This window comes from Egretta garzetta, unplaced genomic scaffold, assembly GCF_000687185.1.
Source record: "Egretta garzetta isolate BGI_Z169 unplaced genomic scaffold, ASM68718v1 scaffold59, whole genome shotgun sequence".
Classification (NCBI taxonomy): domain Eukaryota; kingdom Metazoa; phylum Chordata; class Aves; order Pelecaniformes; family Ardeidae; genus Egretta; species Egretta garzetta.
In genome coordinates this window covers 3,812,618-3,836,459 of record NW_009267230.1, presented here as the reverse complement: position 1 = coordinate 3,836,459, position 23,842 = coordinate 3,812,618, and the positions used below count along the sequence as shown (strand labels likewise).

The window sequence follows — 23,842 nt, the reverse complement described above, 5'->3', positions numbered from 1 at the left end:
TCATATGATTAAAGGAGCAAGACTTTACTTCCACCTTTTGTAGGTTCCCATGATTAAGTTTATGCCCAACAACACGCTCGTTTTCCATAATAACAGCTTCCAGTAACTGCGCCAATTACAGTCAATCTGCAGAAATAATTCCCAGATGCTTCGGTAGGCTCAGCCTCAGGGGATCAGAGCATAATCAGAGAGAAGATCTGGCATCCAGCCACTCTGCAGATCTGTCCCTTTTCTCCCTGCATCCCTGATATGTCTTTTCTGAGATGAGCTGGTCCGTTCTCCTCAGACATCCACAGTAGGTCCCTGTGGCTCCTGAATGTGCACCCTCCTTCAGTGTTACAAAGAGTTGTATTGAACAGAGGATAGAAGAGGAGGAAACTGAAATATTTCGGAAGGGTGGTGGTCTGGGACAGGCTGCTAGAAATGTGAGGAAACCTGTCCCAGGAGGGTCACATAGCCCTCTTGCCTGTAGCGCTGCAGCATGTCTTGGCTTCTTGGGTCTCACTTGTGGGATGGAGCAACTGCTCAGCTCGCTGCCAGGAACATGTGAGCTCCTAGCACAGGGAGGCTGGGGGGAGAAACAAATCAAGAAGGGGAGATATGGACCAGAATAAAGGCAAAATGCTCTTTAAAGCCCTGTTTTCTCCCCGGTTTACAACTCAGCATACAGGCATTTTTCCTATGCATGCCTTGTTTCAAACTTCTATGAGCCTGCTTATAGCTTTTTTTCCCACCCTTTGATTTCTTTCTTTTTGTATTGTGAGATCATCTCACTAATATTTTTTTTTAAAGGGGATATGTGTGTTACAGTATTTTCTTCTCACTGTTCTGGAACATTTACTGGCCTGGTAGCTGTTGTCTGTACACACCTACACTGAAAGTTGCTTACTACTTTTTGTATTTACACTGGTTTATGACCAAGGTATGACTTCAGGGAACTTTCCGGGAACTCAAGGACTTGTAACTTTCTTGTCTTGTTATCTGCTGTTTCTGATGCTGAAAAGAGGACGGGAACCTGCCCTCCTGGTCACATCAATGAGGCTGTCTCAGTTCTAAGATTTGTCCTTTCTCCATACAGAGAGTGGGGAAATGGTGCACAAAGGAAACTGAAAAAAAAAAAAAAAAAAGAGAAGGGGATATGTGTGTGTGTGCTGTTTAATTATGCCAGCCTTGATTCCTTTTCCTTTTGTAATCTTCCTCCTGCTGCTCTCACGTCATTTTGCTGCTCTCCCAAACTGAGATGCTGCTGCTGTTGCAAAGAGTAAATGTGTATGGCAGCACTTGCTTCATTTGAGGCTGGTAGCCAGCTAAAAAGCAAGATAGGCTTATAGAGTGGACTTTCAAAAGAGCTTGACTGATGGAGTCTCAGGTCTTAGCCTGGGCTGCTAACAGTTCAAACACTGAAGTCCAGAGTGCTTGCTGCTGTGGTCCTGTGCAAACTCCGCTTTTGTGTTGTCCAGCCGTGATCTCAGTATGAGCAATAGCCGCTTGCCATTCCTTAGTAAAGGCTGTGCAAGCTCAATTAATTTTTTTTGATCTGTAAGCCTCCAGAAACTTGCATGCTGGCTGATACTAGAAACTGGTGGAAGGAAACTCTTTATGATTGCTGTCGACCATAAGAGGAGCCTTTACGCACTGCGATGCTACTGAAGTGCCAACATACCTTATATGAAAAACAAACTTACTGTCAAACAGAGGCTGTACATGTTCTGGCCGCTTGAGTAGAATCCATTTATTTCTCATTTGTTAATTGGCTCCATAACACAGTGTCATGTTTTCTGTCTTCTGTGTTTCAAATAAAAAGAAAATTATGTGAATGAACTGTGGGAATCACGAAAAAACTATTTCCTTCTGACATGCTATCTCCTGTCCTCAGACCCCACAGCGATCTGTTGTGCTGTCATTTAATCAAGTGCAGTGGAAGTGTTAATCTGACTAACTGCAACCAGTTTGCCTTTTCAGTGCTAATACTTTCTGATTTTGCTTAATCCCTAATGCAATATACCTTTTCAGAAGGGAGGAGTGGTACTGGAAGCAACTATGCTTTTTAAAAACCTTGGTCACTGGCCACCAGGAGCCTTAGCTGGAGCCTGTGATGGTTGGGGAAAGCTGAGTGCTCCAGGGTGAGACTTCTGCACCGAGCTTGACTATCGGGGTTATCTGTGGGGACCTGAAGGACGTGAGCCAGGAGAGCTCAAACCCTCTTGTCCTGGTGGGAGGGCTCAGTGCCCACCCCACAGGTGACCAGCTCAGTCCATGCACCACCGGTGCCCTCAGAGCGGCTCCTGGCTCCTTGGTTCTGCCTGCGTGTGAACCTTGTCGCTCGCTGGATACATTTCTCAGGATCAGGAGGACATTTTTTCACAGCACAGTAACTTCAAAATTTGTATGGAGCTGTTTCTAAGGGCTGGTTTCAGATTCCTTCAAAGTCGGTGGCAAAATTTCCTTTCAATTCCGTGGGAACAGCGTTGCTTCTGCAGCAATCTGAGTAAAAACTGGTAAGTGCAGGAAAGGTACGGTGCTTTCAGCAAAAGGAAATAACCTGGCAAAGAATAACATGTGATTTTTCATTTGTAATCAGATGCCGTAGAACATAAATTAGAATCTGTGCTGTAAGAAATGTCGTTTGATTAATATGTGTGCCAGTCCATGGAACAAACGCATTGCATAGACTGCTAGATAGGAAAATCTCTACTAGGTGTGCAGCCATAATGACACACTGGGAACACACACGTGAGTTTCAGTGGAAACACTTTGCAGAGGTTAAAGGCAAATTAAAGGTATTTGAACCAGACATAAAGGAACATCAGGGCTAACAGCGGGTGCACAGAGCCTCCCTTTAACACTTCACTGTCCCTTGTCTGCTGGGGCTGCTGCGCTGCGATCTGGGAGAGCCAAAAATGAAGTTCAAGCACCCGTGTTCAGCTGCAGACTTCTGTGTGCTGGTTACAGACCCAGCAGATGCTGGAGATAGATGGTGATGCAGGCTGTCCTGCCAGTCTGTGGTTGCACAGAGCACACTGCAGATACTGGGAGATAGATGGCAATGCACGCGATCGTATCTGGTGCTAGCATCAAGATTGTCAGATCTTGGTTGGTGCTTCGTGTTCGAAGCACTATTTCTTCTTTCTGATTGTGCAACAGATGCTAAACAGGATGGCATAAACCATAGGAACATCTGAGTCTGCAGGGCTGTGGGCCAATACCAGAGGTGAAGGTTTTGCCTGCACCTTGAGCTCCAGCCTGCCCTGTGGCACAGCACTTTGTCAGGGCTGAGCTCTGCCCTCCCCGCCAGGCAGCGCCAGGACCGTGCTGATGGAGCCCTGTGGTCCTTCATAGGGGGAAAAGGCTCCCTTATACCTCCCCAAACTCTGCTCTGACCTCTACCTGAGCCATCAGAACATCTCTGTGAACCTCTCCCAAAAGAGCACCAGGCATGGCGGTGATGAGGCAGAGGACAGCCTCTCCCTCCGGCGTGCTCCCTGGGGAAAGGCCACACTCCTGCAACATCCTTCACTGCCTTTTGGGTTTGCCCCTTATGTGCTTTTGTGGCTACATGTTTTTGTCCTGGAGGGGATATTTTTGTGTTGATACAGTCCAGAGCTGCTCTTTGGTTCACGTTCTCTCCTGCAGCATAAATTTCTGGTTCAAGCAACTGAGTTTTAACGCAAACCCCACTCGGTGGCATATATTCATGAAATTAGGCCACAAGGTGTATTCACTGATCAGATTCATTTTGTTGGTCTCCTGGCAGAAAGCTGTCTTGGCAGAGGCAGATGGAAGCAGCTGAGGTTTTTGCAGACGAAACCACCTGCGCACATCACTGTACAAAAGCCAACTTGCCTTTATGTTACAGCTTTTACATGGTACAGCCTCAAACCTCCGCAGTCGCGTGGGCAGAGCAGAGCTTTGCCATCCCAGAGCTGGTCTTGTGGCCTCCCCTGTCACCAGCTGGCAGAAGGAGCGAGCCTGGTGATTTTGATTATTTTTGCATCCCAGCTCCTGTCTTCCACACCAGGAGCAGCAGCAGCAGCCTGCTCAGCTTTCCTGCCCAGCTGCCCACTTTCTACGGGAAGCATGGAAACATGTTGGAAAACACAGATGAGACAGTTGCACACCAGGGGGATCAGATGGTATTTACCCAAGAGGTGTAAAGGAACTAAAGTAAGAGTGTTTAACTAACTGTGCAGTCTGTAACCTGGTGCTTCAACTTAGATGATGGCAAGCAGGCTCAGCAGAACTGGCGTTGCAGACAGGGATTATTGCACTGAACCGATAGTAAAGGCAAGAGCAGGGAGTCCAAAAAGTACAAAACACTCTGCAGTTGGAAGATGTGTTTCATAGGTCTGCTTTGAAGGAGGCAAGAAGTTTTTTGGATAAGGGTAATTGCTTGATTTAAGTTCATTTGAATTGCCAGAAGGTCAGGTTGGACGGGGCTCTGAGCAGCCTGATCCAGTTAGAAGATGTCTCTGCTCACTGCAGGGGGGTTGGACTAGATGGCCTCTAAAGGTCCCTTCCAACCCAACCCATTCTATTCTATGATTTTGTGACTTTCTCTATGATTATAGCTTGTCCTGTTTGTCTAGAATTCCTTTCTCATAGCCAGCTCAGGAGGAAGGGATGAGCAGAAAGCGGGTTTCCTAGTGGGCTAGACTTAACGCCAAGTCCTCAGGTGGCCGAGAGCAGCGTCTGTATTTGAAGCAGCCCCTGGCTGTACTGCTTTGCCCTGGCTGCGTTTGAAGTCTCTGTGATTTCAAAGAGAGCATTGCTTTCGGCTCTAGCACCTCTGCAGCTCTCATGCCAACAGAGGCTGCAGGAGGAGGGAGCAGTGTAGGATGCAAAAGCTTCAGCTCACTGGTACCCCAGGTATGGCAGCCCCATCTCTGCCAAAACCTGGACCCAGGCTTCCTCCCAGCTTACAACGTTGCTGTCAATCCCAATGGGAGCTGCAGCTGAAGAGTGGGGATGGTATCCAGACTTAGTTGGACATCTTGGCAAGTAGGAAAAATAAGAAAGAAAGGAAGTGCAATGTCTTGTGAAAGTTAGCTCAAGCCTGGTTTTCTGTGGAAAAATAGTGATTGTGGTAAAATAGGAGCAGTGGGTTTTTTCTGGAGATAAATCTCTTCTTTTTTCATTGAAAATGTTATATTTTTGCCAAAAGCTGCAATTTATGTTTTTTTACATTCAAGTGATAGTTTAGCAGTACAAAATTACCAATTTTTTTTTTTTTAGTTTATCTACGTTTTCTGGAAAAAACCAGCACGTTGCTTTAGAGAAGCTCTGACTTTGTGGCATAGATTTATTCCTTTAGTAATTTCCACCAAGGTGTTTCTGCTTTGTTTCTCTTTTTCTGTTGCTTAACTAACCTTTGGGACTTTGTACACTGATTTGGTGATGGTGCTAATGTTGGGACTAATCTAATTTCATTGTGACATCTAAGTTATACAGCTAATATTTACCAATAATTGGAATAACTTTTCTTTTATTCATTTTTCAAGGACATAGCAACAGCTCCGCCTCCTTATGCAAGAATCTTAGTCCATTGACCTCAGTGTCATTGGACCAAACGCTGTATGAGAGCTTGCTGCAGCAACACATCCTAGTGTCAGATTAGGACAGTCTGACCTAAAAATCAGACTTCTCTGGAAGATGCAGAGACTTATTTGCAAAATACGGAGATGTGTTGCATAAACATTTTACTTTGGGCCACAGGATATAGCCATCGCACATTTGTAAACACTGTTTTTCTCATTCTTAGGTTACAAAAGATGAATTTTTGAACTACTACTCTGGAGTTAGTGCTTCTGTGGACAGTGATGCCTACTTCATTTTGATGATGAAGAAATCCTGGAAACTCTGACTTCTGCTTTCATCTGCCCCAACTTCTTTGAGACCAGAGACTACAAAGAAGTGAAACACTGTTTAGTTTGTTGTGGGCCTGATTTTTTTTTCCCTGTCTGAGCGACATTTTCGGAGCTGCACGACTTGATGACGCCAGCACGTGTCCCAGTGCTGGGCTCTGACATCTGGCTTCGTGTTTTCAACAGGTGGCGCTTAAAAGCCAAGGAACAGCCACCCGAACTGAAATCTGCAGCGGCCGCGTGAGCAAAGGGGTGGGATAGTCGGTGTAAATCAGCAATTGCATTTCCTGGCATCGTCAGTTGTTTTCTGGTGTGTCTGTACATTAGATTTGTTTTGCCAATGTCCTGTTACAGACAGGATTGCTAATTCAGCAGGCTTCGTGATCACAGTTAATAAGGAACTCTTTGTTTGACCCAAAAATAATTCTTCACAGAGATGGTGAGGCTCCTTTATGTTACATCTTAGCTGGTTTTAAAGGATAGCTTCAGAAACCCACAACCAAAGAGACAACTAGCTTGAGCCAAAAGCATATTGGCTAAAAAACAGCTACTGTTCCCCCCAGGGCTGCAGCATTGCTGCATAAATACAGCCCTTAAAGTCAGTAAACACTTTTGCTAAGAAGCCTAGAAGGGGCTGAACGCCTGCCCTGCAGAAATAACCTGCCAGCATCACCAGGTCCCTTGCTGCCAGAAGGGATGACTTCATGGTCAGCCTGTGCCTGCCTAAAACTGCCCCAAATTCAACCAGGTGTCCCTGTGGCAGTGGTGGCCAGGCCACCCCTTCGCTGTTTATTTCATGGCCTAGGCTTCACTGCACATCACCTGTATTTAACCATCCCTTCTCCCTGGCAGAAGCAATTCCCCTGCCTCCCCACGCTTAGCCGGTCTTCGACCACCCCACTGACATGCACAGCATCTTCATGTGTTTTATCCGCCTGTCTAATGAACGTGCACAAGAGGATGAGATTTGGTAAACAAACTAATATATTCAGCAGGGGACAAGTATCGCCTTGGGAGGTCATTAACATTTTTCAGCATCATTAAAACTAGACTGTGACTCAGTGTTGCAACCGACAAAAGACTTACTCTATTTCACGGATTAGCTTTCGTGTGCCGCTAGGAGATGTTTGCACAGTGCAAATGAGCTGCGCATAGACGAGGGGAGAAGCGAAGACAGGGGAGCGGCTGCGCTATACGATGGGTGCAGAAGAAGCGTCGGAGCCTGATGGTTACGTGCGGAGAGAGGAGCAGGCAGCCCCGGGCACAGTCTCATAAAGCAGCAACATAGAAACCAGGGTCACCAACATAGAAACCAGGGTCACCAAGCTCTTTTCGTGTGTGCCACTGAGTAAGAGCACAGGAGGCAGAAAGTGTGGAGGAGGAAGGTTGTGTAAAGGAGGCGCATGGAGTATGTGAAAGCTGAACTATACCCCTGTGCGGATGTTGAGTCAGATGGGAATTTGTGAGCAGCTGTGGGGGAAATTCTGTCTCGTAGAATAAGGAAACTGCTTCGGTCCTGACCTGGTGAAGCGTTGTCAGGACATAGCTGTGGCTGTTATCTTCATATATGTACTATGCATCTAAAAGCTGGCCGTGGACCAGAAGTGCTTGTGATGCTTCTTGCTTTGGTGCACATCTGGATTTCTGTTTTTCCGAAAGGAAGCTGAAAGGTTTCATATGTGTATACACTCATCAAATTTATGTTGATGGCTATACAATCGCATAAGATGTTCAGGGATGCTGATAATAAGACTGCTTAAATATTGGTACTCAGCACCTGCCAAATAGCCAGGGACGAATTTTTCCAAAAGACTTCACTCCCACAGTTCAGGTGGGATTGCCAAAGCTGAAGGAACTGCTAGCCTCCGCACGCTTCAGAGCAGCCCAATCCCCAGACAGAGTTACCTCAGAGGAGCTTAGCGCTTCTGAAAGTTCAGCCTGGCAGGACTTGACTGAACACCGTTGTAATGACCCAGGTGTCGGCACTGGCTTAGCAGCAGTTAGATGTGGTTCAATGAACAGGTCTTACGGCTGTTTCTGGGAGCAGGGTCCTCAGAAACCTTAATGCTAAGCTGTAACCCCGCCTCCGCCTCCCCGATTTGACTGTGCTCACTGCTGCTCTCCTGGAAAGGAACGCTTCTGGGTAGGCTTCATCATTTGCCCAGGTGCACACCTGGAATAAAGTAACCCCCGTGTCTGACATGAATTAGCCTATATCCCCCACTGAGAAAAACTGCATTGGAATGAACGTAATTAACAGAAGGCTGCTCTGTTTTCTATCAGTTCCGTATTTGTCAGCATTCAGCAGTGTCATAATGAAGGACCATCTCTGAGGACACAGCCTTTGCCTTACTGTACACATACCTACACTATTGCAAGCTTGTGGTTTTTTTTTTTTTTTCTTTTCTGGTGCTCGTGGTGTGGACTGATGGCTGCACACATGAGCTTGGGAAAAGCCTCCGGCTCGCCTGAGCAAGTATGAGCCTTTGGCAGGAGATTGGCTTCACCCACCTGATTTCCAGAGCTGTTACCTCTGTTACTGGAGTCAGGATGAACAAAGGCATGCCCAGTCCGAAACATAGGGATTAGAGCTGCAGGGAAGCTTCCCTGGCTCTCAGGGTGGCGGTGATGAATGGAGGGCGATGCTTGCTGTTATCATGCAGCGCTTCCAGACCTCTGAGCTGTCCAGATTTATTTGGGATTTATCCTGCCTAAAGCTGGGCAGAGCCCATGGAGTTATCCAAATTCCAGTGAGGGCAGAATAAGTCCTATCCTGATAGATGTATATTAGAAGACTGAATTAAAGCAGCATAAACAGGTCATGCAAATAGCCACACCCTTTTAATACAGTAAACAGATTATAAAACCAAGGTTGCATGTTATCTAATTAAATAATAAGACATAGAAGTAGAATGAATGTTTAAACATTAGCAGCTATGCAAAAATATGAGTACTACATGGGAAAAATATAACTATTTCAGAGTGATTAAAGTAAATATGTTTCTACTACTTTTCCCATACTAAAGAGCAAACATCAGGTTTCTACTATTTTTCCTGTATTAAAGAGTAGTATACCTTTCTGGATAAACAGAAAGACTATTATTACATGTGGTTATCTTACTGCTTAAATAGTGCAAATAGACATTTGTTGTTTCCCTTGTAATCCTTAAAAATGTGTGCGTGAGTTTGAAACAAGCATAGCACATACTGTACAGGATTTTTCTGATGCGCTTTTGCTTCGTCCGCTACTTCCTTTTTGTTCGCCTCTGTGTTACTGGAGGAGGATCTCTTTCCGGCACAGTCTGCCTACATCCACAATCACACTGTGCAACTCAGCACAGTATGAGCATTACCAGCAGCTCTTTTTAAAAAGAAATTCAAGCATTACAAAGCAAATGAATGTCCAGGGCTTTCATCCTTTTCTACTGCATTAATCAATGTTTCATCTGACGAGAAACAGCAATAAAACTCATTCTGTAAAATATCACTGGAATACCTTGAGCCAAATCCTCGGCCCCTTTGCATGCAGGGACTGTAAGGTTGTTCCCATTTGAAGGTTTCCCTGTTGTCAGGTGGAGGCAGAGAAGGTGGAGTACTGTTTTGGGACTGCTGTTTTTCCCCAGCAGGCTACATCAACTATAGCAACATCTCAGTGATTTTTACCAGTCAGAAAAATTTCAAGCAGCTCTGAGGGTGTGGGAGGACGCTTTTTGCCCTTCGGCTCTGGGGATGTGAATACATTTCAGTAAAGGAGAATTTCAAGCGGCTAGAGGAACTGAGACTGCACAGTGAGGTGAACCCCAGTCCCAGAGCGCAGCAGAGCAGCTTGGATTTCCCATGGCCACACCTCGGTAGTCATGCAACCATGTGGCTGTAGCAGCTTTATCTCCAAGCACATGCTCTGCAATGCGCGGCATCCCCAAGGGACCGTGGCGTGGTTCAGCCATCTCTGTGTGTCAGCATGTGGGGAACCCCTTAGAGCCGGGCAGGGAGTCCAGAGAAAGGTGAATGGGAAGGGACAGGATGCCTTCCTCCATCATAACATTAAAAAAACCCAACCAAACAAACAAGCTATCTCCAGGCAATTTACAAGGTACTTTTTAAAAAGAGTAGGTCTTCTGATCCTGGCAGGATCCATGACGCTTCATCCATCTTCCAAGGTCAGATGTTGCATGAGAACATTGCCTGGCCAAATTCAAAGTATTCTCATGAAGTCACAGCCATTGGGAATAATGCTAGTAAACAAACACAGTCTGCTTAGCCCTTCTGTCCTGGAAAGTACTTACATGCTACACTAATGTTTCCACAAGAGCTGCAGAGAAAGACAACATCATGCATTTTACAGTCCCTATTCAGTTTATAGGAAGAGATGGGACTTTGCTTTTCATTGATTTTGTTTTGTTTTCTTAGCTAAACATTGCTAGTACATGAAATAATGACGATCTTTAATATATAGCTCTAGCAGAAGTACCTGTGGATCCTGAAATTGGCTCCAGGGCAGATCTTTATCTGTCTCTCAAAAAAGAAGAAAAAAAAAAAATAAAATCAGTCTGAGAAAACATCTTCCTGAAGTGAGTCCATGTGACTTTTCTCCTGGGGGCTCAGCAAACTCCTTGTGTGGTGACCAAGCTCCTGAAACCCCAGGCAACTAATGCTTGATGGCAATTCTCATTTACTGGCGTTTTGGAAACTTGTGGACTTCCACTGACTGCAGAGGAGTTACTCTTGACCTACCGCTGTGTAAAAGAGATTGGGTTCTATTTAACTTGAATTTGTTGCCATGTTTCTTGCTTAGGCATTAATAAGAACTTAAGTCTGCAACCAAGAGGTTAACAGAAGAGTTCATTAACTTCCGTGAGACATGCTGTGGTCCTCAGCTAGGACTGCAGTGTCATTGCTCTAGATTAATCAGACCTGAAGGTTTAAGCCAGGTTGAATTAAGTTTGATTTCTGATGCAGTGGAGATTGCTACTGGCATACTGAGAGCTGAGGTTAGGCCACTTATCACTGAAATGTGGGAGAACCCACTTCCTTGCAGGTATAGCGTCGCACAGCTAGCAGGGTGTGTTGCGGAGGTGGGGACTCACAGGACGCAGGAAAACAAAACAAAGCTTCAGGGTCCTGCTTGTGTCAGAGAAAAGAGTATGCTGTCATTCCTGTAAGGTTTACTGAATTTTGTAGAAGCTAGACATTGTGACATAGGCTTCCTCGTTGTTCGGTGGCCTGATTTCACTGGTGGGCAGGGTCTGGGATACGGTGTCACCATTTAGGGGCTCTGGTCTGGGCTGGCCAGAGGGATCTGGGGGAGGAGCGGAGGGAAGGTTGAAGCCATCATCGCACAGCGGCACCCTGTTGCTGTGGCACACCTCGTACGTGCTGGGGCTGCAGTCTCCTTCGGTGACTGTGAACTGGCGGGTGCCCAGGAGTCTGTGCAGGGCTTCAGCTGGCCAGATTCCTCCGTAAGTCACAGACAAGTTTAGGTTGCTTTTGTCTGTGATAGCAGGGATCGTCTTCAGGTCTGATCCATTCCTAAATTTTTCTGGAAGGTTTGTCTCTGGAGCAGCTGATGGCTGCAGAAAAGTTTCCAGTTCAGCTTTTGCTCGAATGGCGTCCACTTTATGGATATGAACATTACCAAAACTCTCTGGGTTAAAACTTATATCAAAATTCTGCATGGCAAAGGGAACAGCACAGTCAGTTAATAGTGGGTATTAGCTTACGAGAAAAGATACTTTGATAATTCATTTGATTTTAGAAGGGTATTTATTATTTCTTTAACTCTGAAAGTAACCCTCAGCAGGCTGAATGATAGATTAACAGAAAATAAACTGCCCCATGGCTTAAAATCCTTTTCCATATTAATCTGGACCTATCCAGTGGCCTCTTGCAGGCAGCACCACTGGTGAGCATTTCATGCTCTGCACAATGTGGTGGGAACTGACGTTTCAGGGACTTTTCTGGGCCACACACCTACTGCATGCCTGCCATTTCACAGGAATGAGTGTGCCAACCCAGGCAGTTCCTTTCAGTTTTACCTTCCTAATTTACCAGTGAGGGAAGTAAAAGTTTGTCACGACTTCCTGAAACACATTAGGAATCCCTGCATGGGGGGGCAGGGGGGGGGGGGGCTGGGAGAGTCACCTTAGACCTCTTATTAAACTAAAAGCATGTTAATAATGTGCCGACTAGAGAGAACAGTGCTGACAAGTTTCTTAGTGAAAAAATGCACTAGACATAGTTTTAAGGCAATGGCTTAATCCCACGCTTTACAGTTTGTAACATCTGGCAGAGCAGTTAATGTAGTGCACGGTGTATGAGCAATTCTGCTGGTGAAGTCAGGGTACACGGGCATCACCAGGGATGTTTGCAAAGGGTCCCATCCAGCCCCATGAACACAGTTTCACAGAATCACTGAAGCATCTTGGTTGGAAAGGACCTCTTGGACTCCAACTCATCCAACCTTCTGCCAGAAGCAGGACCTGGTTATCCAGAGCCCTATCAGGCCAAGCCTTGAACATTTCCAGCAAAGGGGGACCTGCCTTTTCTCTGGGCAACCCTCACAATGTTAAATTGTTCTCATGGAGGAAGACTTTTTTTGTTCTATCTGGATTAAGTTTTCCCTAAAGAAACACGTGCCCGCTGCCTCCGCATCATGCAACCTTGTGGCGAGAGCGCATCCACCATCTCTCTACCTACACTTTAGGTATTGTAAGTGTGATTAGGAGTCCCCACCCTGAGCTTCCTCTTTTCTATAAACAAACTCAATGCCTTCAGCCTTTCTCCATACACCAAGTTCTCCAGCCCTCTGCAGTTATTTTGCACAAGTCAAAGCTCAGACACTAGTTGAACTGTTTGTTATTTGCAAATGCACATACTGTCTTTCCCGAGTGTTAGTTTTGTTCCCAATAGTCTGTACTCAGGTGAAAACAGCAGTGGAAGTACATACATTTTTTGGCTTCTTGCATAGTTGCTCCAGGGTTTTTTTATGATCAGGAAGGTTTGGCCACACAGCAGGTTTGATCCTGAAACAGCAACAGTAGACAAAAAGGGGTTCAACAGCAGCAGAAGAGGGACATGCTGAGATACCAGAGGTTCATATTGCATCGTTTGTACTAATTCTCAGAAAGCCTTAGGGCTGGCTTGCATTACCCAGAATAACAACAGAGAAGACTCAGAATAAACAATGACAGGAGAAGGGGAGTTATAAAGGTCACCAAATAGTCACTGTTCTTTTGAGCGCACAAAGTACCACAGTTAAAGGAAGACACTTCACCAAGTACTGGAAAAGCAGCAAATTATGCTGGCAAAGAGCTCATTTGCATCTAGCTGTGTTAACAGGGTTTTTGTATGGTGAAAACAATTTCTGCAAGTGAAAAAAGATGCTGTGGTTAAAGTGCAAATTTGCTGATATTTGCCTCTGCATATTTACATAAGTCAAAGAACTGCATGCTGTCCCACTCCTTGGCCAGCTATCTGTACTTCAGATATCTGTATTGTAGCCTTGTCCTGCAAGTCTCATTTTTACTGCCTTGATTCGCAAAGTTCTTGTGTTGTGCTGCTGGAAGCCGACGGCCATTATGAATCTAGAGAATATTGTCTGACTGACATTCAATGTTGCAGTGATATAAATATAGCTACAGACATGTATGAGTATATACTTCATTTTATATATAAGTCTGTATATGTGGTGTATATACACACATGCATGTCTAAAACCTCCTTCTTCTTAAAAAGGAAATCTCCGAGTTCAAAAAGTGTCAACATCCCCCACCAAAGCAGTCACAAAAGAAGTGGGACTGGAGATACATTCATTACACAGGCAGTCCTTTGTCTGCATTGGGTTTTTTTCATATATTGGCTACACAGCAGTAGACAGATAGCTGTAAATATATTTTTAAATATTTGGCTATATATGCTCATACAGAATCGATGGTTGACAAATTTAAGAAAATAAACAGATATGTAGATAACCTGGTGAAACCAGAATCTGAAGTGAAAAAGTCCCAAGTTTAACCATAGGAGATGAATGCCTCTCATGGCAGAAAGCCCAGGGCTGTTCGGTGGCATTCAGAGCAGCCCACCCATGACATCCAGCTTCACTAGCATCCAGACAGGTGGCTGCATGTGAGCTGCTTTTTGGGGACAACACCTGGGCTGTGCTAACTCCTAAATTATACATGGGGATTGTGCCTGGGAATGTGCTGGTTGGCCCCAGTCAAACCATGCCAAGAACCTTGCCTGGTCTCGCCACATGGCTGGCTGGATGTGGACCCGACTGGGCTGGTGGCCAACGCCATCAAGCCCTTGCTGCAGAGAGCTCTGTCCTGCTGCTTCTGAAAGTGCTGCAGAGCAAACACCCTGCTGACTCAGCCTATGAAAGGAAAAGAGGCAATCTCCTCGGTATAACGTTTCCACACCTCTTGGGACTTTACTAAACCCTGCAGCTCGCTTTCTTTTCTGGATCTTGCTTGAAGCTTTTGAGTCAAATTTGCCTCCAGTGAGACACCAACTCTGTAAGTGTTTCATGGTGACTTCAGTTCCCAGAGGTCCCAGTGTTTCGAGCACAAGACTGAAGTCTGCTCAAAGTGTCAGGTCATCTTCCTCTGCCAACACCCTTTCTTGTATTGCCCACTTTTAGTCTTTGTCTGCCTTTGTCTTGTTATAGAGGTCCAGAGGTGGAAAGAGAATAGTCCACAAATATAACAGGGAAAGCAATAAGACTGTCAGAACAAGGATTGTCTTCCAACATTTTTTTCTGATATGAAGAGACTTAGATTACCTGTTTTCCCAAAAAGTTATGATCAGGACAATCATGACAATGGACAGCATGAGTCCCAGGATGGAGAGTATAATCACTACCACGCTGCTATCTAAAGAAAAACAGAGAACATCAGCCAGTGCATCTAAATATCTCACTGTTAAGCCACTGTAATGGTAATGTCTCTTCAGACAGTAAATTAGGAAATAATTCCAAGCATTGCACTTGCCTAGCAGTGGACTGGTGGTGCAGTGGCGCATTTCTCCAGCCTCCCTGAAGGAGGAAAGAGGTAATCTGCCAGAGCATCAGCACTTGGCTGAGCTCCAAGCTGGGTTCCCAGGTTGGATTAAAGCAGCTCAAAGTCTGCTGTCACCTCCAGCACATTGAGGCCACCGCTCACTGCATCCTTACAGCAGCGCTGAAGTGACTTCGAACACATGTAATGCTGGGGTGCCCCTGTGGACTGAAGGGAACCCAAGGACCTGAAAAATTATTCATGTTTACAAGTGCAATGCTGAGCTTTCAGCCCATGTCATATTTGTGACTAAAGTGCCATGTTCGCACACAAACCCAGGGCCCTGAAATGGGTCATGTTTCACTGCTCTTTGTGCCTCACCTAAAACACTCAGTGCAAGCTGGTCCTTCCTCCTGCACACCAGCAAGCAGCAAGCAGGAGCAAGGCAGCCATCACCTCCCTCTGTACCCCCCTCATGCCCTTACAGCAGCTCTTGATCTGTTTCTATGGCCCTTGAGTGAGATTTAACTTCACCTGGAGCATCAGCCTCAGACCAGAGTGATGCAGCCCCTTTCTGGGTCATCTCCTCTGGGGCGCCCAGTGCCTGTGAGGGCTGACCCTGCTGTGGCCCTGGGCCCTTCCCTCCCCATGCTCTTGTCATTGCTGCCCCCAGGGCTGGCCAGGGAGCCAAGCACCCCTAGCTCTGCTTTCTTCCAGGTGGACCAAAGTGGTTTCTGCCCTTACAGTTCTCTGTGGAGTGCTGCTCCCTTGCAGTCCTGAAGCTCTTGGAAGCGCTCCATTCGCTCCACGTGCCCTTAAAATAATCTCCATTGGGCTGCGAACGTACTTTCACCTCATACGAAGCATCATTTTCAAGGTTTTTCCCCAGTAATTTTACCTGGAGATACGGCGACTCTATTGTCTAAATGCAAATAAAAAAAAAATCCAATTATTTTTCTAGAAGATGCTGGAAGAGTATATTTGAGTTTCAGGAAAATGTGCGAGATCAGGTGCATCCCTGCAGTACTGTGTTCTTTGCCCTCTGTCTTTGGTTATTATACAGGTGGTCAGCACAATTTCAGTCTAGTTTAACAGCCAGGTAGTCCAGACAGTATCAAGAAGAGAGACTAACGCTGGGTAAAGCTCTTTGGAAAACTGGAGGTGTTAACTGTGCTTTGCTACTTCGGACACTGCAGTGGGAAATATATGCTTTCCTGGGAAGGCTCAGGAAAAAGAGAGGGAAAAATACATTTATGCAGCACAAAAAGACAACTTTTCAAAGGAGGCCTACAGGAAAGGAGCTGAAATCCCACAGTGCAGCTCTCGTGCTCTTCATTTTAATGCATTTAGTTGCCTGAATTCTTTTCTTTTTCTAGTTACAGATCTGCTCCATAAATCCCTCTGTAAAATACAGGTCCGTGTTTTCAAACACCCCCCCATCTGGACTAGCGTTTGCACGGCTGCACTTGTGACAGGGGACACAGAGGTCCCAACAGATGGGCAGCCCAAACCAGACCCAGTTCACAGGCAGCTGCAGCCCAAAACACAGTCTGGGAATGCTGAAGGGCTGCACCCGAAGCCTGGAGGGGCTCAGCGGAAAAGGGACACAAAGAAACTTTTGCTAAATATGAAAAGGGGTCATACGATTTACTGACGGATTAGCACAGAAAATAAGAGGAAAACAACCATGGCAAAGAGCAAGCCATCCAAATGCTTGGTGGTTTGTTACGTCTTTTCCCACTGCAAAGCCCAAATGAACGAAACTTCATTAGCCCAGAGACATCAGTCTGGAATTGCCTCGACTGATGAAATTTCCAGATGCCAGATATTGCATCTTTCCAAGTTTTCAGTTGGACAACTACAGAAATGCAGATTTGAAGGTTTTTACTGGTATTTCTGATAATGTTTACTTTAGGAAATCAGTGTAAGCTCACCAATATATCATCACTTACTTTCCAAGTACCTTCTTCCTGCCGATAGGCTATTTGGTGTATCAATTTGTCCTTTAAGTATTTCTTCCACGAGTGTGGTGTACTATAATGAATAAGATACTCATTTGCCTCCTTTTGGTATGTGATGTTTAAATCGAATGGTACTTCAGGCTTAACTGCAAATGATAACAAACCAGGATATAACAGGAGTAGAACACTGTTACTACAAAATAAACAGGTTTTAAAAAGTAAAAAAAACCAGCCCACTTCAAGTTACACCCCTGCAGAGTGACCTATCTTGAGCGAGGGCTGGCCCAAGCTGGGTGAGCCTCATGCTGAGCCCCAGCTCATCCTTGCACCTTGGTCCTGAGAGGAGTTTAGTTTTGACCTGCTGGAGCAGCACTGTGGCCAGCAGGGACGGCACTTCCTAGGGATGTGACATTTAGTCTTGGAAAGCAATTGCTGAGCGTGCCCGTCGCTGCAGTAGCACTGCTTGAAGACATGAATTTCAGTCCTTCTAACATGTGCTGCAAGACAGAGCCCCCATAGCAAAACCCATCGCTGCTCTGGGAGGAAGGCACTGGGGAGCAAACTGGGTATGGGCACAACTGCCAGTGGCCGTCAGGGCGGTGGGACAGAGGAAGGGACAAAGTATGGCAGTGTTAGGTATAGCAGCGGGGGCTGTGGCTCCAGGCCCTTGCTATGAACCCACACCTGACCTGGTCTGCAGGAGACTGTGCCAAATGACCACCTGTGCAAGTACATTAAGTCCAAAATGCAGCCCTCAGGACTCCCCCCAAGCTGTGCCTGAGCTGGATGGGCCTGAGGTCTGCAGGGAGCTGTGTCTGCACCACTGAGGCTTCCTGAACACGCCATTGGTGTCACAGGAACACAGAGCCCTCACCTCTCTCCTCTCAGGAGGGGCATATAGCCAGAAATTGTGCCCACTCCTTCTGCAACCCCCAAATGCTCAATCCTTCCATGCAGAAGCTGCAGTTTCTGGAGGGGAGACCATCAGTGATGGTCCAGGCTGGCCCATAAACTGAGAGGTAATGTAAAACAGTTACAAAACTATTGGACTGCGGCAGAAATGTTTCATAACAGAGGGATGTCACAGTGCCTATTACCAGAGAAAGGCAAAGCAATGTGGCAACGGAGCAGAACAGAGCTGCCCTACATGGGCTTCTCTGCAGCCCTGGAATGAGGCCAGCTCCCAGGAGGGATAAGTCCTAAGAAGCCCTTCTTCTCCTGAGTTCCTATCTTGTGGCTCAGGCAGGTCCCCAAAGTGGCTTTGACAAGGCTATTTATGGGCAATCAGTGTCTCTTCTGCGCTGCAGGATGGCTGAACACCTCGTTCAGACAACGGGCTCCACCAAGAAGCAAGGTGTGAAAAACTGAGATCTTGCAGCCTTGCGGTCCCTGTGATACTGAGCTCATGCTCGGTCAGTCCTGAAACTGTACAATCCCTTGTGACAGATGAACAAAATGCCCCTGCTTGACAATTTGTCCACGCTCAGGAACAGCTCCTTCGCCCATAGCATGTTCAGTCTACATCCAGGTCTGGACAGAGTGGTTCCATGAGACAGTGTTCAGCTGCACATTTTTGAATGGAGGTTAATCGTGTTTGGCTTTGAAGCAAGGGGAATGCCATGCTCTGCCAATACCCAGGCTACATGCCCTGTTAGGACACTGTTTTACACTGCCTCTGTGTCATCTGGATTGATGATTTGTGGTGGACTATTTTTTCCCCAGTAAGCCCCATATCTTAAAAATGTCCAAAATGTTAAGTGTCTTACCAATGTCAGTTACAACCAGACTCCGGCAGACCCTTCTCTTCATCTCAGAGTCCATGCAAATGTCTTTATTTGAGAGTATATCAGTGAATTGTAAGAAATACGCATCTTCCTGTTTCTCCATGTTGAAGCACAAGTAATTGCTGTCTTCTTTGGTACTGTTGACCAAAGTGTCACAATGTTAATTTCTTCTCAGTCTTAATATAACATAGTAAGGGACAAATCCTGGTTGCTCATTTCGCCTTAACTGAAGTAAGACTCCATGTGAAGTAAGAAAAACATGCCGCGCAAATAAGGAGTTTAAAAGATCAGTAGTGTTTTTCCTCATGGTCTCTGAGCACAATAATGAAGTGATCTGATATACAGTAAGAGTTCTGGAAGCTTTCCAAGAAAAAATTGCAATTATTAAATTGGAGATGTATGTATTAAAAACCTTTCTATCTTTAAAAATTATCTTACTGCTGCCATTTTTAAATATAGGGCAATAGGTTTGGATGCTCACTGAAAATAAAGAGAAATTTCTTATTGACTGAAGTGGTAGCAAATACAAGGTCAATAGTCAGCCAGGCCATGAAGGAGTCATGTGGCGCAGTTTCAGAGGTGGAAATATATCCGTGTGTTCCTCCATCTGTGTGACTCCTGTGTTTGAGGACCGTCACAAAATTTCAGTTAAAATCCAGAATAAATCCCATGAAAATAGAAAAATTCTAACAAACTAGGTGGAAAAAAATAAGTAGCAATTAGAATAGCAAGAAAAAAAAAAATCCACTTCTTTTGCTGGCTGCGACAGAACTTTCAGTTTCAGGAAAAACAGGCAAAGGGAAAAGCAGAAGTATGCTAAGGAAACAAAATCTGAGCTTCGTCAGCTGGGTGCATCAGATAAAAAAAAGGTGGAAAAGAGTTTCAAGGCCTTGATGAGAAGTGGAAGTGACTGACGTGTTTGCTAGCTGTTGGGTTTTTGTATACTCATTCTAGTGTCTTTTTTGCGTGTCTGTGTGTGTGAAGACAATTGCTTAATTTTTGTCTGGACCTAGATAAAGGCATTTTCCCTGCAGTGGAAAATCAGCCTTCTGGGCAAAGAATTTTCTGTGGAAAGGACCTGCCTCTTGAAAAACATTTTTACTTTTCACTCGATGAAGGCTAAGTTTGGGTTTTTTAAAACATTGTTTAATTTAAAGGAAAAACGGTCTCTGTTCATGCTGGTCTACATCCGGAGTTACAGGTGTTCCAGAGCAACAGAGGCAAGATCAGGACTATTCAAGATGTTATAATGTCCTTTACAGACCCTTCCAGCTGACTTTTTTTCTCATTAGGGAGTTATGTTCTGTTTCAGTAACTCTTCTTCTTTGCTGAATATAGTATTTAAACTTGGAAAAACTCTCTGAAACAGAATTTTGTCTAGCTTTGCCACTCCCGTTTCCCAGCACATGGCAGCGTGACTCACTGGTGCTTAGCATTTCGCTTCCTAGAAGTTTACCAAAGGATGGACTGACAGCACTTACCACAGGGCCAGTGTGTAGTTAGTGTTGTGAGGAGGCAGCTCGGTAAAATTGCAGGTCAGGCTGCTATAGGAATCCTTAAATTCCAGCTGGCTGAAGCAGTCGATTTCAAAATTGTCAGGTTCATCATCTCCAAAAGTCCCTAAGGAGAGATTCGCAGGATGTTACTCAAGCAAACCTGTGAGTGTATTTGATTTGCAGCTCCATTGTATAGCAGGTTGTTTCTTTATGTGGTTGCCTGAAAGGAAGAGGATCGACCCACCTGTTTTGTAAGAAGCAAAGAAAACTTGTTCAAAATGAAATTAAAAGCCACTTGCACCTTTCAAGATTGCTCTCCCTGCATGCCAGCGAAGCCCACCCACTTACCACACACGAAGGTACATTCTGCATCATCGGTCTGTGAACTATAAAAAGACATAGTGTCGCAGATAGTTTGGTCAGACAAGGCACACTACGTCTGTTCTTTTCTATTAAACATGGGCAAAGACGGGCGCTGATGTCGACCTGGAAACCTCTGTGAAAAAGTCCCAGTATCAAGCGCAAAACAGAGAAAACATATCATCTAGTCTGCAGTTTAATTCCTCCTAACTTTGAGCCAGGGACAGGAAAATTGTTTTAAAAGTTACAGATAATCTTTATACCAAGATAAAAGCCAGACCTACTCCACCTGAAAATCATCTCAGAACTTTCTCAAACAGGTTTACCTATCAGGAACAACAAAACGCTGCTATCCTCAGGCTTATGAAAGGGAGCAAGACATGTTAATGATGCCTGTTGAAAAGCAGAATATGCAAGTCAAGGTCCAAAATGGTCTTGAAAATAAATGGAACAGAAACATGCAATGCGGGATATAGTCCACACGGTTACTGCCAGATATCTGACGCTGATGCTTGAGGCTAACGTCTCTTCAAAAGTGAGGGCCAGTTTCAACAGGAGTTATTTGTATGGGAATTTCAGCTCAGCACACCCTGAGAGTATGTCAAACACCTTGTAGCTCTGAAGCAGCAGACCCACAGCCAAGGATGCACACTCGGCCGTTGCCATTGCTGCACCTGCATCAGGACCAGCCCCGTGCTGCTGACGGCTGAGAGCACCCGAGCAGCATCCTGCTGCCCCTGCTCTGCCCCTGCCCGTGCTGTGAAGGTCTGGCCTGTCACCAGGTTCTTGAGAAGACTGGAAAATGATATGGGTGGTTTTAGGAAAGCAAGAGTATTTTGGTGTCATGAGACAATTAAGCTCCATTTTGATTGTACTGCAAAATTTTCTGAAATGTCACAAATTTGGGCTCAGGAGGGAAAGCTCAGACTTTCGGCCAGAATGCGTGGCTTCCTGCAAATTTGCTTCAATGACTAATAAAACAATCGCGATTTGACTAAGAGCATATGTCTCAAGTCATACACTTGGCAGGTATGAGGTCAGTGAAGCAAAAACTGGTGCTTCTGAGACGAGTTCTCTCTGGCGGAAGCTGCCAGTTCAGCCTCATTTCATGAAATCTCACCCACCGTAGCCGAGCAGACGGGGAAAAGGTTATTGCCATTATCCCTTGAGCGGATCCTCGGGAATGCCTCTGTCTCCTTTTACCTGTCGTTAAGGGTAGCTGTGATGATACGTAATCCTCTTCCCTGTGTCCAAGGACCCGATCCCCTGCTTGGTCCTCTCTTACTCACTCCTCAGACATGCCCTTGCCATGTGGGGCACCGGCCTCAGCAAGAACAAGTCCTTGGGATATCAGTGACTCATGCTCACAAATAGTGCAGGGAAATGCCCATGGAAATATTTGCAATGGAAAAAACTTCCCAGAGAAAACGACGGTCATCTCTGCTGTCTCCCAGGTGAATCAGGTCGCTAGGGGGTGACCAGCTACTTGGATACTGTGATTCACAGTCCTGCCCGTGATGTCCTACGATCCCTGAGCAATCCGGCCGGCATACAGGGAGATCCAGACCTTGTCTGGCATGGGAGCACATCTGAAGATTGAAAATGGTCATGGTTTAACAGCAGGGAGAAAGCAGGGGAGAGTTTTTTGATTGCTTTAAAATGTAAGCAAAGAGCATCACCTGACGGGGTGACTATCAGCAGTGCTTCCTCCTGACCTTGGAGCTGAGGGGCATCTGGAGTTGGGTTTTAAGTAAGAGAAGAAATTCAGAATTCAGTCAGGAAAGCAGAGAAAAATGCAAAAGCAGTGTGGGCAGGGGCTAGGACGGGTGTTGCTGCCACCAGCACCCGTGGTGGGCAGCAGGAGGGACAGGAGCGTCTGGTGCTGCTCTAATCCAGAACCCAGAGGCAGGTCTATCCCCCGAGCTAAGGTTTAGTGGCCATTTGCCTCCATGAGCACATGGTGTTAAGAAGGAATTACTGGTCTTCCCTCCACACTGCAGCGCTGGTGGGGTCTGTCCCAAGGGCAGCCCAGCTCTCCCTGACGGGCAATGAAATGCGATGTCTTCCACTGGCAGTGCTGCTTTGAGGGGTAACCCATGGAGCAGAGACATGGACAAAGCGGGCGCTGTACAAAGATACTCTATTTGGCCGTCGTGTTTGGGAGAGGTCACGGGGGTCAGCGCAAACCTCCAGGAAGCCCTGCAGCCGTTTCACACAGGTGAGAGCCTTGGCCAGCGCAGCCCTGAGCCAACCCGACAGATACACATGAATGGAAATGTATATTACATCAAGTTTAGTGTTTATATTATGTATTTGTGGGTAAAAGTATGTGCATATAGATACACATATATTCACAATTCAGGAGATAACAAGCAAGCTGAAATGAATCCTCATAAAATGGAAACCCCCTGTGTTTTATATAGATACATACACTCAAAGCTCACATGCACAGATACGTGACATTTTATGCTTCTCTAAGACTTTACTTGCAACCACCGGGAGACTGGCTTATTATTATATACTCATAGCTACCTCAAGATAACAGTAAAATTTATGAATTATGATGAAGGATCTTCCTTTTATGAGACAAAGAGGCTGCTTGGTGCTCTCTGTATCTGCAAACTACATATACCAGATTTTGCATAAACACACAAAACTGATCATCATCATATTAAAAAATGGTGTATCAAGTCTTCCAGCTGTCCACTACTGCTTTCCTGAAAAATGACAGAAATTTTAATTAATTCTCTATCAGGCTGACTGCAAAATGAAAGGAAAGAAGAAGGTTTTGCCTTGCAGTTCAAACAGCCATTTAATGTTTAACCAGCATGGTGCACCTTTGGTGCTGCACTGGAAGGAAAGCTGACTTTACCTCTTTGACACTGAACTTTCACATTGTGATTATGTGGTTCCTTACTCATGGAAATAACTTCCTAAGTGTAGAATATATGATAATTTAACTTCATGAATGATGTTAAGGAAGCAATTTGAAAAGCTTTTTCTGGTACGGTTCCTCCATGGGCTGACAGAATTTTTTTTGTCTGACATAAATATGCATGTAGCCTCAGTTACACTTCTTCCCTAAACCTCAGAATCACCACACAAATCTGTTTGCTACGTAAATAGTTTTGATGACTCCAGTATGACTCACGCTGCTAAGGACACTTTACACAATTGAAAGTTTACAAGATTATAATTTTTTCCTTGAGAAGCCCAGACCATGCAGAACTCTGAGCCTGGCTCTGCTCAAATCATGTCAGGGCTTGAGATGGGGCAATTCTAGTGGGAGAGAAACCACTCTTGTAGCTACAGTCATGGCAGGTCCTTCACAGAAATGGTTGTGTCTTGGGTTTGGACAACCCAGCAGGACAGTTCAAACCACAGCAG

The 23,842-nt window shown here is 45.5% G+C and overlaps 1 protein-coding gene across 1 annotated transcript in view; it reads right to left on the bottom strand.

The window, feature by feature from the left end:
* Positions 1 to 8,880: 8,880 nt before the first annotated feature.
* The window catches only part of IL7R (interleukin 7 receptor), a 17,324-nt gene continuing 2,362 nt past the window's right edge, over positions 8,881 to 23,842 (bottom strand). The window contains exons 2-8 of the mRNA XM_009647393.2: positions 20,081 to 20,219; positions 18,582 to 18,736; positions 16,807 to 16,961; positions 15,599 to 15,776; positions 14,641 to 14,731; positions 12,808 to 12,883; positions 8,881 to 11,530 (exon numbers count right to left, since the gene is read on the bottom strand). Coding sequence (XP_009645688.1) covers positions 11,027 to 11,530; positions 12,808 to 12,883; positions 14,641 to 14,731; positions 15,599 to 15,776; positions 16,807 to 16,961; positions 18,582 to 18,736; positions 20,081 to 20,219 — 1,298 coding nt within the window. The 3' untranslated portion in view covers positions 8,881 to 11,026. The remainder of the gene's footprint in view (positions 11,531 to 12,807; positions 12,884 to 14,640; positions 14,732 to 15,598; positions 15,777 to 16,806; positions 16,962 to 18,581; positions 18,737 to 20,080; positions 20,220 to 23,842) is intronic.